Raw genomic sequence first — 14,123 nt, forward strand, 5'->3', positions numbered from 1 at the left:
AGTCCCCCTCCATTATTCAGTCCCAGGCAAATGTATGTTCATGTACTTTCCCTCACACAACACCATACCCCACCTCCACACAAACAATAATGCACCTACCTCCAAGAACTGCGCACTGACTTTGAACTCTGGTGCAGGCACACCCTGTTCCTGTGCTGCCCGCTTGCGCTCTTCTATGCCACTAAACAACTGGGCAATGGCTCGTGGAATTATGCCAAGCTCCTCTTCAGAAATGTTCATGTCAAAGCCAGTGCCCATGGTATAAGTCTTACCTGCACCTGTCTAGAAAGGGAAGAGGACAGGTGTTTTACAAAGGTGCCTCAATCACTTACCTCCTTTACTTGCACAATACTTTTAAAACAACATGGCATTCCTTTCACACCCAATTTGATCTCTCACACCCTGGGGACTAGTAAGAGCCAATGTGGTCCGAAGCCTAGAGCACTGGGTTACTATATTCAAATTCTCACACTGCTTGCTATAAATCTCACTGGATGACCTGGAGCAACCTGCTGTTTCTCAGCCTAAATTATGTCCAAGGCTAATTGCACAGCCAAGATTCCACTCTGAGGACAATGTCTCTTGGAGAAAGAACTGGGACAACTACAACAAACAAATAAGACACAGCTATTGACAATATGAAAAAAAAATGTTAAAAAAGCATGTGATACCCATCTAAGAAGTATAAAAACGATTAAGATTAAGTCACTAATCATTAAAGACCAGGTCAATTCAACAATTATTAAACGGAACTTCAAAAAAAAAAGTCTTACCACATTTGCAGAAACTCATACTTTGACCTGGGAAAGGCAAATCAAAATGGACATCTGCTGCAGTGGAGTGGTCACCAGGAACACCTGAGTGTGTGTCTCTTGCTTTTATCTGGCACGTGGGTGACACATTCCAAGTGGCATGCATGGCTGATAGTTGAAAAGGTAATCTCAAGGGCATGCAATTCCCCAAGCTGATCGGGGTTTACAGCTCAAAACCATAACTCTGAATTGTGACCACAAAAGAACAGGAAGCCACAGCAGATGCTGACACACTAGTGTAATGTACAAATGGTGCCGCCTCACCCCTGCCACAAGGAAGGACGCCACATTCTGCACCATCTGAAACTCCCAGACAATTGTCAAGACCGCAGGGGTCTTAGAAGACAAAAATTTGGTGTGGTATAAGCTGCAGACAGTATAAACCCTGGTAGTGGTTAGAAGGTCAGACTAGGAACGGGAAGGTTCAGGTTTACTTATCTTTATTTACTTCATTTAAACCACACCTTTCTCTCCAATGGGGGCCCAAACTGGCATACATTAGTCTCCTCTCCTCTATTTTATTTTCACAATATGCCTGATAGGTAGGTTAGGTTGAGAATGTGTGACTGGGAATTCAAATCCCCACTCTGCCATGAAAGCTTGCTGGTGACCTTGGGCCAGTCATACACTCTGGTGAGGATAAAATGGAGAAGGATGTAAACCCCTTTGGATTCCCACTGGAAAGAAAGGCTACGTATAAAAGATTCTACTCATGGCAGAGACTGTGAAGAGGGTAAAGGAGACCCCTACCTGGCCATACGCCAACACGGTAGCATTGTAACCCTCGAAGCAGCCTTCGATGAGTTTGCTCACACAGGTTGTGTAGATCCGTTCCTGCCACGTATCCAGATCGAAGACAAAGTCGTAGGTAAAGGCTTTGTCCTTTCCTAGGAGGACCTGAGGCTCGCCAGGTGTCACTGATGTGCAGATATGACATCCTTCGATCTTCTCCTTTGGCATCTGAGGACGGATCCTGAAAAAAAATTGTGAGGAGAATTATTCCCTAAACAATTATTCGGTTACTATCATGGAGTGAGTATTAGGGAAGAGTAGGGAGATCTCACACTGGCTGCTATTCCATGGTATGAATACCACAGCCAGACTGGCTTCTTGTATCAGCCAAGGCACAACATTTAATCTAAGCTGATTTCAAGTAGGCAGAGTCTCATGGAACATTCTCAGGATGCAATACTCTGGTGTACATCTGCCACAACAAGTCAACTTATCATGTACCTGGAATAGGCTATGCCAACATGCTCTGCTACATCAATATATGGACTGACCAATCGACCAACCTAAAAACAAAACAAACCTAAGTATTCTTCTATTTAATCAGAAACAACCAAACTCTCCAATGGAACTTTAAATACTAACATGTTTGGACTAGAGCTCATGTCATCATTTCCATGTCAGCACAAAGTGTTATCTTACGCGTGCGCGTGCGCGCACAGACACACACAGACACACACAAGCAGAGAGGAATGAAGAAAGACATTAGCACTGAGGCCAAAGGGCCATGAAACAAAAAAGGTACAGACACAAATCTCTGATGCAGAGAAGATTCATACAATGGCCAGATTAAAAAAAAGAAAAAAACTATTTTCAATATTAGACCCTTGACACAAAAACCTAACATACTATAGAGAGAGGGGGTAAGGGATATCTACTGTAGGACTACGTGAGCCAATTCTGTAATCTTCATGTCCCTAAACACTAAGAAAAGAGTGAGGCAGGCTAGTTTACAGCCCAAGAGATTCAGCTTTGAGGGTATAGGATCAGCATTTTGATACCCAAACATAAACTCAGCATCTCACTCTTCCAGATACTGTTTATAAAGATCCCACATGGCCTTAACCACATTGCATTGAAGCCACAGTCCAGAGAACCATGAAATATGTGTTATGTTTTCAAACAAGGCTTTGGACTTCTTGAACAGCAAAAACCCATGCTGCATAACAAACCACTGCTGAAATTCAGTGGGGGATTTCAAAAGGAGTTCGTAATATGGCACCTGTGTATACATGTAGTGGTTGGTTCCCCCAACCAAACTGGAGGGGGGAAACTCGTTAAATGTCTTACTTGGGAATACACAAACTCTTTGTCATACCTAACACAATATTTTGGCATTTGGCCTTGAAGGTTCATTTAAGTACTGTAAGGGTCTCACTGGGACGCATCAATATTGGGATAGGGACCACAGATTTTACTACTATGTGCTACTGTGTGCTATTTGTTGCTTTGGGTATGACCCTGCTGGGTAGTTCTATGTTGTTTAATGTATCACTCTTAGACTTGCTTATGCTCTGTTTCAGCATTTCTTCTACTCTGTACTAGATTTATTTGCTTTTACATTGTTTATTGAAATAATCCTTGAAACTGACTATACTAACTCATACTGTGTAATCTGCCCCAACTCTCAGTGAGAAGGCAGACTATAAACAATGTAAATAAATAAATACATTTCTATGAAAGCTGCAACTGCTAGGCAATCTCCTTCTTTGGCAACAGTTAATTACAAAATCAATCATACTATAGTGAGCGGGGTGGGGGATAACTTCTGTTTGATCAGGCTGTCTGGACAGGCCATCTCACCACTCCCCCCCACCCCCCACTAATCTGGAATATTTGCACCGCCCCCCCCGCCCCCGCCCCCCATCACCTGAAACTTGAAGAACTGACAGCTTTCCATCAGTGATGGAAGTAGCTAAGCTATTACTCTATGCAAGCAAGACTTAGTAAGTCACACGGTGGTTGGTAATAGAGCTAACATGACTTGGCAGGTGTCATCCTTCTGAGTAGCTGCCTTATAGCCTAGTGAACACACAAGAGTGTCAGAGGCTTTATTTATCTAATACGAGGACCTCACAAATCCGCATTAAAAAAGACCCACTGTTGGCTCATTCCATTCCAAGCCCTTCACACAAGCTGCTGCCTTTATTTGCCCTCTCCTCCCTTCTGTGGGAGGATATCAACTGGTACTTCCCCAATAGGCAGGGAGGCTTAACCCTGCTGTTTGTGGGCTAGGACTATTAGAAGGCAAGAGGTCATGCTAGGACTTGTTTTAATACCCTTACAGTGGAACCATCTGCCATTCTTCATTCATTGAAAAATGGTGGGGATATGCCATTAGCAAGATCCTCTAAGCACAGAGAAAGGTTAGGATGTCACAGGGCTTGAACTAAAGTGTATATGCCAAGAGCTTGTGTTTTCAGGGTCTGACACAAAGCCCCCTGTGAACTAGACTTGTATTTCTATGACTTCAAAGTCATCAGGGTTTGGAGAATAGGTCACAAATCAGCACAGCGTAAATGTATCATGGAGTTCCTTAATCCTGCACAAAGGAAGTTCTGTTATGGTTTTTGTCTTGCCTGTAACGGCTGAATCCCTGTCCATCTTCAAAGGCTGATCTTCCAGTAACAAAAACAGCCACCTGAAAAATGCTCAGCTGCTTCAAATGAAATGTGCAGATGACACTGGATATTATTTTGTTGCTGGCAATGCAGTGTTTCATTTTGAAGCTGACACTAGAAGTTCAGCACTGCTCTAACCTTCTGCAATTTTAAGTACTTATTCATTTTACACATACTTTCCAACAGTTGCCCAAGGAAAAAGAGGTCATTGATGCAAAGAGTTTAGTGGTGTTTTGGCAAAATTTCATTTCAGTCCTAACACCAATATAATCTTTCTATAAAACACCCTCTTAGAACAACTGGGGCAGAGGTAGAGAATGGTCTTTCTGCAACAAAAGGCAGTTTGCAGTATTTCAATTGTTTCCTAAGAACTAGGCACAAATCAAGGGTTGAGCACATCAAACAAAATCTTATGAAAGACAAGGATCCAATGTGCACCTGAAATTCTAGCTAAGCTGGCAAGAGCGATGATCTCCTTTGGTAGACTTCAGAAGCCCCGTATAGACTTTACATTCTAGTTTTGGTAACAGACCAGAAGCGTGACAGGTACAAGTTGGTAGCACACGGGTCCCCACAATGCACATGATACATGTGGTTATTCACTTACAAATAGAGTTGGAAGGGGTCTTACAGACCACTTAGTCCAACCCCCTGCCCAATGCAGGGGCAGCCTAAAGCATCCCTGACAAGTATTCATCCAGCCACTCCTTGAAGACTGCCAATGGTGGAAATACGCCACATCCCTAAGCAGCCAATTCCACTGCTGAATTGCTCTTAACATTGGGAAGTTTTTCCTAATGTCCAGCCGATACCTTTCCCCCTGTAGTTAAAACCCATTATTGTAAGTCCAGGCAGTTGCCTTTTTTGCTGCTGCATCACACTGACTACTCATATTTAGCTCCCCATCCACCCATATCCCAAGACCTTGTTCACACACACTACTACCCAGAAGTGTATCCCTCATCCAGGATGCATGCTTTGCATTTTTGTTACTCAGGTGGAGAACCAAGCACTTACCCATGTTAAATCGCATCTTATTAAAATCTGCCAACTTTTCCAGTATGTTCCGATCTCGTTGATTCTATCTCTATCTTCAAGGGTGTTTGCCACTCCTCCCAGTTTGGTGTAAGCCACAAATTTAATGAATAATCCATTCACATCATCATCCAGAACATTTATAAAAACATTGAAAAGCACTGGGCCCAGAACTGAACCCTGTTGCACTCCACTAGACACCTCTCTCCAATCAGATGTGATGTCACTGACAACTACTCTTTTGGTGTGGTTATCCAACCAGCTCTCTATCCATCTAACTGTCCTAGAGACCAGTCCACAGACCACCAGTTTACCCAGCAGAACATTATGAGGAACCTTGTCCAAAAATGTACTGAAATCCAAATAAACAAACTGCATCAACAGCATTCCTGCGAGGCCTGGAAGATAATCGACAAAGGGTCTGCAAGCTCTTTTGAAAGCTTTTTAAACCACTTTTGGGTGCACCCCATCTGACCCTGGGGATCTGTACACATCCAGTGCAGATAGGTGCTTCTCCACAACTTCTCTGATCATGTCAACTAGCAGCCCCGAAGCCAGACTTTGCCTACTACCATCTCTAGGTGGGCCTGTTCTCTCCTCCAAGGAGAAAACAGGTAAAACAGGCATCGAGCCTTTCTGCCTTCTGTCAGTTTCTCCATTTTCACCCAGCAATGTGGGTATCACCCCCTTCACGCATCTGAAGGATGTCTTTTTGTTGTGGCGAGCCCCCTTGGCCAGTCTCAGCTCGTTCTGAGCTTTGGCCTCTCTGACGGCTGCCCTACAGTGCCTAGTTACTCCTGGATACGCTTCTTGGGATGCATTTCCTTCCCTCCATTTCTTGACTGTCTCCTTTTTCCTCCATAGCTCATCACAGAGTTCTCTGTTCTACCAAATTTCTTTCTTGCAGGAATGGTGATAGCTTGAGCCTGCAAGAGCTCTTTTTTCAGGAGAGCCCACCCCTTATACTGCAACAGATCATTGGCCCATCAAGGTCAGTACTGACTGGCAGTGGTTCCTTAGGTTCTCAGGCAGATGACGTTCACATCACCTACAACCTGTTCCTTTGAACTGGAGATGCCAGGGAGGATTGAATGTAGGACTTTCTGCATTCCAAACAGGTGTTATGACCCTGCACCACAGCTTCACTCCACCTTACCTTGTGTGAACTGGGCAAAGCATGGATTTTCCATGCATACACAGATTCCATTCATGCAAGTCGGACCCCTCAGAAATCAGGCCTCTGGTTCATACGAATGGACTCTGAACACACATGAAAAATCCTCGTGCTGCTGAGTTTGACACGGTGACTGTGTGGCTGGTAGGCTCCTGATTCATCTGAATGGAACAGTTCATGTGCAGAGGCCAACATTCAGAACACTAAGAGGACTGCCTCTGCAAGAGACACATCTTGTGTCTTAATTTGCACTTTATGCAAATTGAGAGGCTGCTCCACTGGTAGCCCATGTGTCCCTTCTGTGTCAACCAGGATGGAAACGCAGCAGTCCCCATGACGTGATTGCCATGACAACTGAATCTCTACAAGAGGAGGAGGGAGAAAGAAAACCCAAAAAGGGAGCACTGACACATTATACAAAACACTACTTAGGCAATTTCTCCAGTAACCCTGACACACACAATGGCCTGGCTGTTCAGCTCCATCAGCAAAAGCCAACATTTATAGAGAGGGGAACCAATTGGGCTGGCATCCAAAGCACGAACGGGCTGTAGTCTTATAGTGAAAGCCATCGCCTCAAGGCCAAGATGCTGATTTTTCCCTTCCCTTGGCAGCTTCGCTATATAGACTTTTCTGATGCAGGAAGATCCCTACAGAATGGATTCTGTCTTCTTATTTCCTAGTCAACATTGACTCCTCCTTGGTTCTGTTTTAGATACCAGAATGCATCCTAACACAATCTTACAAAAACCAGAGATTAATGCATTCTCACATTTTATGTACTATGCCTAGCAACTGCTAGTCAGTCATTAACACTCTAGAAAGAAAGTTAATTAAGAGCGTTAACTTGCTGTTTAATGATCCACCACTCTCTGAAGAACTCTTCTCTCATGGCTTCTCTTAGATTGCCAATCAGACCGGAGGGTTTTCCTCACTCACAAGAGATAAGATGGGGAGAACATCTTATTAGTTATTGATGAAACCTGCCCAGTACTAGAAACAAGAGATGAGGAAGTAAAGCTTGGAACAGTTTCAAAGTTAAACGTTTAATTGATCTAGGTAACAGGTCCTAGTAACTAGGAAAAATCCTAAGCCTGTCAGGCTCAATCAGCATATGTATTTTCCCTCTACTGGGCTTAAGACAAACCTTTAGATCTACAGTAAGATCATTAGCGCTATCCTGAGACTGCTTGCATGATGCCATTTCTGTCCAGTTGTGAAATGGGTAGTAGAAATATCAGCAGTTTATGAACCTTAAAGAACGTTTACTGAGCCTATGAATATAGAATAAGCAGATGGTCAAATCAGAGCACAAACTAATGGAATATGGCTTGGTAGCTCACATGCTTTTTTCTTCCCCACTATCACATCTGACACCACCTCAAACATAGAGTAAGAAAGAGAGTGGAAGAAAATGCAAACTTTACAGGAAAGAGACAAATTAGTATGCTTAACTTCAATGATTTTCTTAATTAATTTAAAATGAAACTAGGCAACTTTTACCATTACAAGAATGAGTAAACACAACATCTATGCACAATGCCAAAAAAATCTTAGAAATTACAATTCTATCTAAAATGTACTCCTTTTGTTGACTATCTCTAGCTTAGCTATCTCTAAGGATTGTCAAAGTTGTTCTCGTCCTTTTGGAATAGTTACCAATCTTTACTTTAAAGACAGCTGCTTCTGAGTAATGAAAAATATCTTGATATACTCCCCACACCACCCAGCTGCATGTTATCAAGTTTTGTTTTGTCCTAGAAAGAAAACATGGACTAGGAAGAGCATCAGAAATGAAACTGTCAGCTAAGTAGCACATAGAAAATCCTATGAAATTATCACTTTAAAAAAAAGCCTAGAACAAATATTTTTGAGCATTTTTCCTGTGGATCCATGAGCTATTCTGCAGCAGCTGGAAAGCTGCTAGTATGTCAGCAATTTACCTGCTGCAGGGAGACCATTAGTTTACAGGCTCTCGAATTTCCATCTTGTCTCCCATGCTTTTTAACATCTACATGAAACCACTAGTGCGGTATGATCTGGGGATTCAGGGTGAGTTGCCAAATGTGACTCTACACTATTCTGTCCATCAAGATCCAGGGAAGCTGGGGATGAGCTTATCTGGTGAGGTTGTAAAGGATTGGGAGAAGGTGAACAAACTAAAATCAAATCCAGATAACATGGAAGTGCTATGGGCCAGGGTTAAGGTTGATCTGGGAATATGTGCCTAACTTTCATTAGCGTGCATTTTACTTCCCCTGAAGGAATAAGCTCACAGTTTACGCATGCTCCACCTCAGTGACCTTAAAGGCCCAGACGATGGAGGCAGCCAGCAGTGCATTTTTCCAGATTAGGTTGGTTCACCAGCTGTGCCTTTTCTGGAAAAAGGAAGAGCTCGCCAGTGTCACATATACCTTTGATTCATTCAGGTTGAACTACTGTAATGCCCTGTATGTGCAGCTGTCTTTGAAGATGGTTTGGAAATTTCAAATACTACAGAACATGGCAGAAAGGGTGCTTATAGGGATTGGCTACAGCGAGCATATTACTCTAATCTCGTGGCAAGAACATTAGCTGCCAATGTACTTCCAGGCCGAATACAAAGCAACATACTGAAACAGTCCAGGAGGACACTTTTAAGGTTGCCAAATCCAGGTTGGGAAGTTCCTGGAAATTTAGGGTGGAGTCTGGGGAAGGCAAAATATAAGGCCATATAGCCCATCTTCCGAAACAGTCATTTTCTCCAGAGGAACTGCAGATCGGTCATAGTTCTGGGAGATCTCCAGGTCTCAGCTGGATGTTTATAAGAGAATAAAATTGTAAGCTATTATATGTATCAACTTGATTTCACTATATTGTCTTTTATCTCTGTAATGTACTCTCTTCATTGTTTATGGTATGTCTTCTCATACATGTTGTCTGAATTTTTTAAAATGTATTTGTAAGCCACTTTGAATCTCAGTGAGAAAGGTGGACTTTAAAGATAGTAAGTAAGTAAATATAAAGTGTATTGGTGTTAGCTTGGAAGGGTCTCAAATGTCTTGGATCCAAGGTACTTGGTAAACTGCCTCCGCTTGTACATACCAGCTTATACTTTGAAGTCAGCCAAGAAAACCTTATTGCAGGAATGTCATCAGAGAAATCTGATCAAGGGAAACGTGCACAAGGGCTTTATGGGTAGCTCCCCCCCCCCACCCTATGGAACTTTCTTCCCCTTGAATGGCAGAGAGTTTTTTCTCTAGATGACTTCTGGCATCAGATGAAAACTTTCTTCCCCCAGAAAGCCATTTTAAGTAAAAACCTTTCCGTCGTGTTCAAAAGTTTTAGTGGCTATTTTGTATGGACATTATTTTTATTTTGGAAACCACCTGGAGTATTTATCTTTAAATAAAAAGGCAGGATCTAACTATCCTGATAGCTAGCTAGAGATTTCTCGGCAGTATACTTTATAAAATAAATGTCTAATCTTCTGGAGTCATTAACTCCTTATTTGGTGAGAGTCTGTCTCACCTTTTATTACTTTTATAGCACAAAGTACTTTTAAATTTTACTGCCACTCGTACAGCAGTCAGTAGGCAAAAGTTCAGCTTGCTAGCTTTGATGAGTGTAGCATTTCCATAATAAATCATACTAATTTCCATTATTGTCATTATGTACAAATTGTTACCGTATTCCCTACTATGGTGTTTCATGGGATGCATTTTCTTACACACAGAGAACCAGAGTCAGCTAGCTCATTAAAGAAAGATTTATGCCACTTGGTAATCATTTTTCTAAAAATCCAACATTTCCAGCAGAACCCAGTAACTGAGCTCTCAAGATCAAGAGCCAATTTCATACTTTACCTTCATCTTTTGGACCTCACCAGATTTATAGAGGTCTTTAAAGTCAGGAGACATATGCAGCAAAGATAAGACACATGCTGTTCATCAAAACTGGCCATAGGAAAACTCTGCCATTCTGCTGGTATTTGCCTGAGGGCCTGTACTTCAGGTAGACCTCTTGAGGGACAAACAGCAGACTTTACCCAGGATTCCTGTTTCAAACAGGAACAAATGTGCAAAGTATGTGGATGGAGGGAGTGGGGGATTACAAGGAGACCTGAAAGAGAATCAGGAAATGACATCCTATCGGCCAAAAATAGGGATTTAGAATCAATGGGGGAAAAAAGGGGGGGTGCTAATTTTTTTGTAGTGTGCTTTTCCCCAAGTTTTGTATCAGGAGACTTGGTAGATGACAAGCTGGAGGCCTGTGCGAACGAGCTCCAAACAGCATCAACTAATTTTACGATACACTAGCACTGGCCTCTGAAACGAAATGCCATAGGCATTTGGCTTCTTTAAGCCATTTCTATCACCCTAGTGGCAGGCAGTGCATAGTATTGATTCAGCATCCCCATTTCCCCAAGGCTCTAGAGTGGCAATTGCTTCCTGTTAATACAGCTGAAAAAGGCGTCAAAGTTTTGGGGAAAGTGATTCAGGGCTGCATATGTTGCCATTAGCCACTCTAACCTACAATGTAACGTGGTACAGCCTTGCCTGTGCTATTTGATCTACTGCAGAAAGTGACACAAGTCATTTGCTGATACCCATTGGAGGACCACATCTGTTCAAATTTGTGAAAATCCAGATACTGCTTTAAGTTTTATGGCTCTTCCAACTCCTTCAAGCCCCAGATGACGCCAGTTAGCCATATTCAGTGTTATTTTATTGTTGAATGAACTGGAATGGAGTTTCCCAAGGGAAAATGTCTAATATCACTCTGGTTTCAAATTTCACATTTTGTCAATTGTAAGGGCAAACAAATGACGATGTAGGAAACTGCCTTAAACAGAGTCAAGCTGTCTGTCCACATAACTCCATGCTGTTTACTCTGAGTGGCAGCAGATCTCCAAATTCCACCCTTGCTATTATTACTTGATGTCCTTTAAGCAGGATCATATCTAGATCAAAGATTTTTAAATAAAGCATTCGATCTGTTATTGAGCTTTGATTTTCACATATTCAGATATTTTTAATTTACAAGGAAGTGCAACATGTCTCATTTGGAGAAAGAAGTGGGAATTTTTAATATTAAGTTTATCTCTTATCCTCTTTCCACCAAAGCCAAAACCTGAATAATACCACAGCAAGGAGAGAAAGGAACTAACTGATTTCTTCACTGAAGCTGCTGGACTCAAGCCTTACAAGTCAACTAGTATGGCTTGAGTCATCTTGCATTCCCAAATCCTTGCCTGGATTAATCAAGCCAGCAAAATACTCTCCATAGACAGCTAAAGTGCAATTCATACAGAGTGTCCGCTGATAGGAATGTGTACAGCATGACTATACATCCTCTGAACTTCTTAACACACAATACATTTTGAGAACCAGCCAGATCCTCCTTTAAACAAATGCTTCAGTTTTCCTGGGCATAATTCAACATGTAAGAAGATCAAGGAAGAAGCTATTTAAGCAATAATGTCCATGACCATGGGACTATTACCATGAAATATAGATTAGATGAGGCACAAATAATGAGGCTTTAGGGTACCATTTATCATGGGAAGAGCTATTATCTCCCCAAATATAGGCTAGGGAGGCAGGAATGACAAAGACCAGCATAATCTGAGATGGCCACGTACAAAACATGGCTTTTTTCTGCTCTCTCAGTACCAGCACTAACCTTTCTGACTTTGTTCTACCTTCAGTTGATATTTGGATAGATTATGAGTTTGCTACACAGCACTACAGAGCTGAGCATTATTTAATTTGTGCCTGCAGGCTCCACACTGACAACATGAAGCAACGATACTTTGAATACGCAACCTGTATTTTCAAATGACAAATACCACACTTTTTGAGAGAGAAATTTTTCTAGCAGGAAAAAGGGGCAACAAAGGTTATGGATACCTTAGATATATCCATATTCTTATGATTTCATTTATTAATTTAAATATTTAAACCCTAGCTTTCCTTTGTGACTCAAAGTGGTTTACTATTTCAAAATTAAAAATATACAAAACATAATAAAACCCTATTAACTCCCTTCCCCCAAGATTGCCATGTGTTACACGATTCTGTCTCCATGCCCTTAGTTTTCTTCTTCCTTATCACTGTTCCCATTCTGTTTTGCACAAGATAACAGTATACCAAGCAGGCCTACTTTCAATATCGCCTGTGTTGTGTGTGTGAGTGTGTGTGTAAGTAAGAAGGTGCTGGTTCCGTTTTGCTCAAATGTATATTTCTTTTAGATTTCACAATAGGTTTTGATGAATCTGATTTTTGAAAAAAGTGTAGTTACTGGGTTCTGCAACGTTTAGGAATGATTGAAAATTAAGCACTACTGAAAACACTGCCAAAATGTGCATAACTTATTGAGCACCTGACAAGCATTAGGAAAGGAAAGACAAATGCAGAGGCATTCACAGTGGCAACAGAACACCCACATTGAAGTTTTCTTTGCAATTTCCTTGCCTCAGCCCTCTGTAGCAATCATTTCCTTACCTGCCACCAGAGGGACTTTTGATAGCTTTAAAAAAGCTAAATCTAGATAACTAAACAGCATTATAATACTATAATGCTATATAGCAACAATGGTCGAATCCACATTACTCATTCTAAGTCGCATGTTCCCCGCATTCCCCACGCAATCCTGAATGCCGGTCACATTATCTCATTAAACAAACGCATTTCATTCGCATTTCTCCCGAATATGTGGTCACAGGTTTTCAACGGGAGTTTCACGGTGGCCGTGAATGGGCCAACGCGCAATTTACGCGGTTTTTTTAAAAACCACCCCCCTTCCTGTCTCTCCGGCCGTTCCGAGAGTTCCTATTGGCTGATTCAACTTGCAAGTGCTCCGTAGTCTGCAAAAGACTGTTTTTGACTTCATAGCATTGGATTTATTGATTATGCTGTTTCTGAATCAAATCTGGTAGTTTGAAAAAACATTTTGGGGTGAATCCATCCTCAGAACGGACTCGCGAAACTTCCTTTTTAACTGTTTTTTATTTTATATTACTGTAATATCGAAATTACGAAATATCGAAATGACACTCCAAGGAAGTGAAACTTCAGTAAAATTCAGGCACTGAACTGTCCTGCATAGGAAATGCCCACGAAAGCTTCCCACATGCTTCCAAATTTCCAAAAAAGAAATGGGAGAGAGCCATCAGTGGTGTCAGTGGGAGAAAGAGAGGCATCATTATCTTCAATGATGTTTCTTTATAAGGCAAGATCGAAATAACGGAAAAGTGCGCTCAAAATTTTTTTAAAAAAATGGGCGGGAATAAAAGGTCCCGCCCAAAAAAGCGGTTTTCGAGCAGCCGTGTGACCATAGGGACGCGCGAGAAAGACGGATTGGAAGCAGGAATGTGAACGAAGAGGAAAAAATCGTGAATTGGAGGCAAACGGAAGATATCCAATAAACATGCGGGTAATGGGTGAATGTGGATTCGACCAATGTATCAGTTGCCAGCGTTCATTTTTTAAAGTAAGTTTCTAGACCATTTTGTTTTGTAAGAGGAACAGTAATCTAGGTATTTCTGATTTTTCAACCACCCCAAGCTTTTCAGTGGTGTGTATGAGGGAGATGGCTACAGGGGCTGAAGAAAAGGAAATGGCACTGATGTGACTGGGATATGCAATGCATATCTTCCCATGCACATGGCTTTCAAAAATGCAGTCTTTCCAAAAGGTTTGGGAAAAACTG

The 14,123-nt window shown here is 41.8% G+C and overlaps 1 protein-coding gene across 1 annotated transcript in view; it reads right to left on the minus strand.

The window, feature by feature from the left end:
• Positions 1-14,123, minus strand: part of KIF21B (kinesin family member 21B) — a 66,118-nt gene that overhangs the window by 42,773 nt on the left and 9,222 nt on the right. Inside the window, exons 2-4 of the mRNA XM_054980408.1 lie at positions 2,046-2,107; positions 1,563-1,785; positions 100-282 (exon numbers count right to left, since the gene is read on the minus strand). Of these exons, the coding sequence (XP_054836383.1) occupies positions 100-282; positions 1,563-1,785; positions 2,046-2,107 (468 nt within the window). The remainder of the gene's footprint in view (positions 1-99; positions 283-1,562; positions 1,786-2,045; positions 2,108-14,123) is intronic.

The sequence above is a fragment of the Eublepharis macularius genome, chromosome 5 (assembly GCF_028583425.1).
Source record: "Eublepharis macularius isolate TG4126 chromosome 5, MPM_Emac_v1.0, whole genome shotgun sequence".
NCBI lineage: Eukaryota > Metazoa > Chordata > Lepidosauria > Squamata > Eublepharidae > Eublepharis > Eublepharis macularius.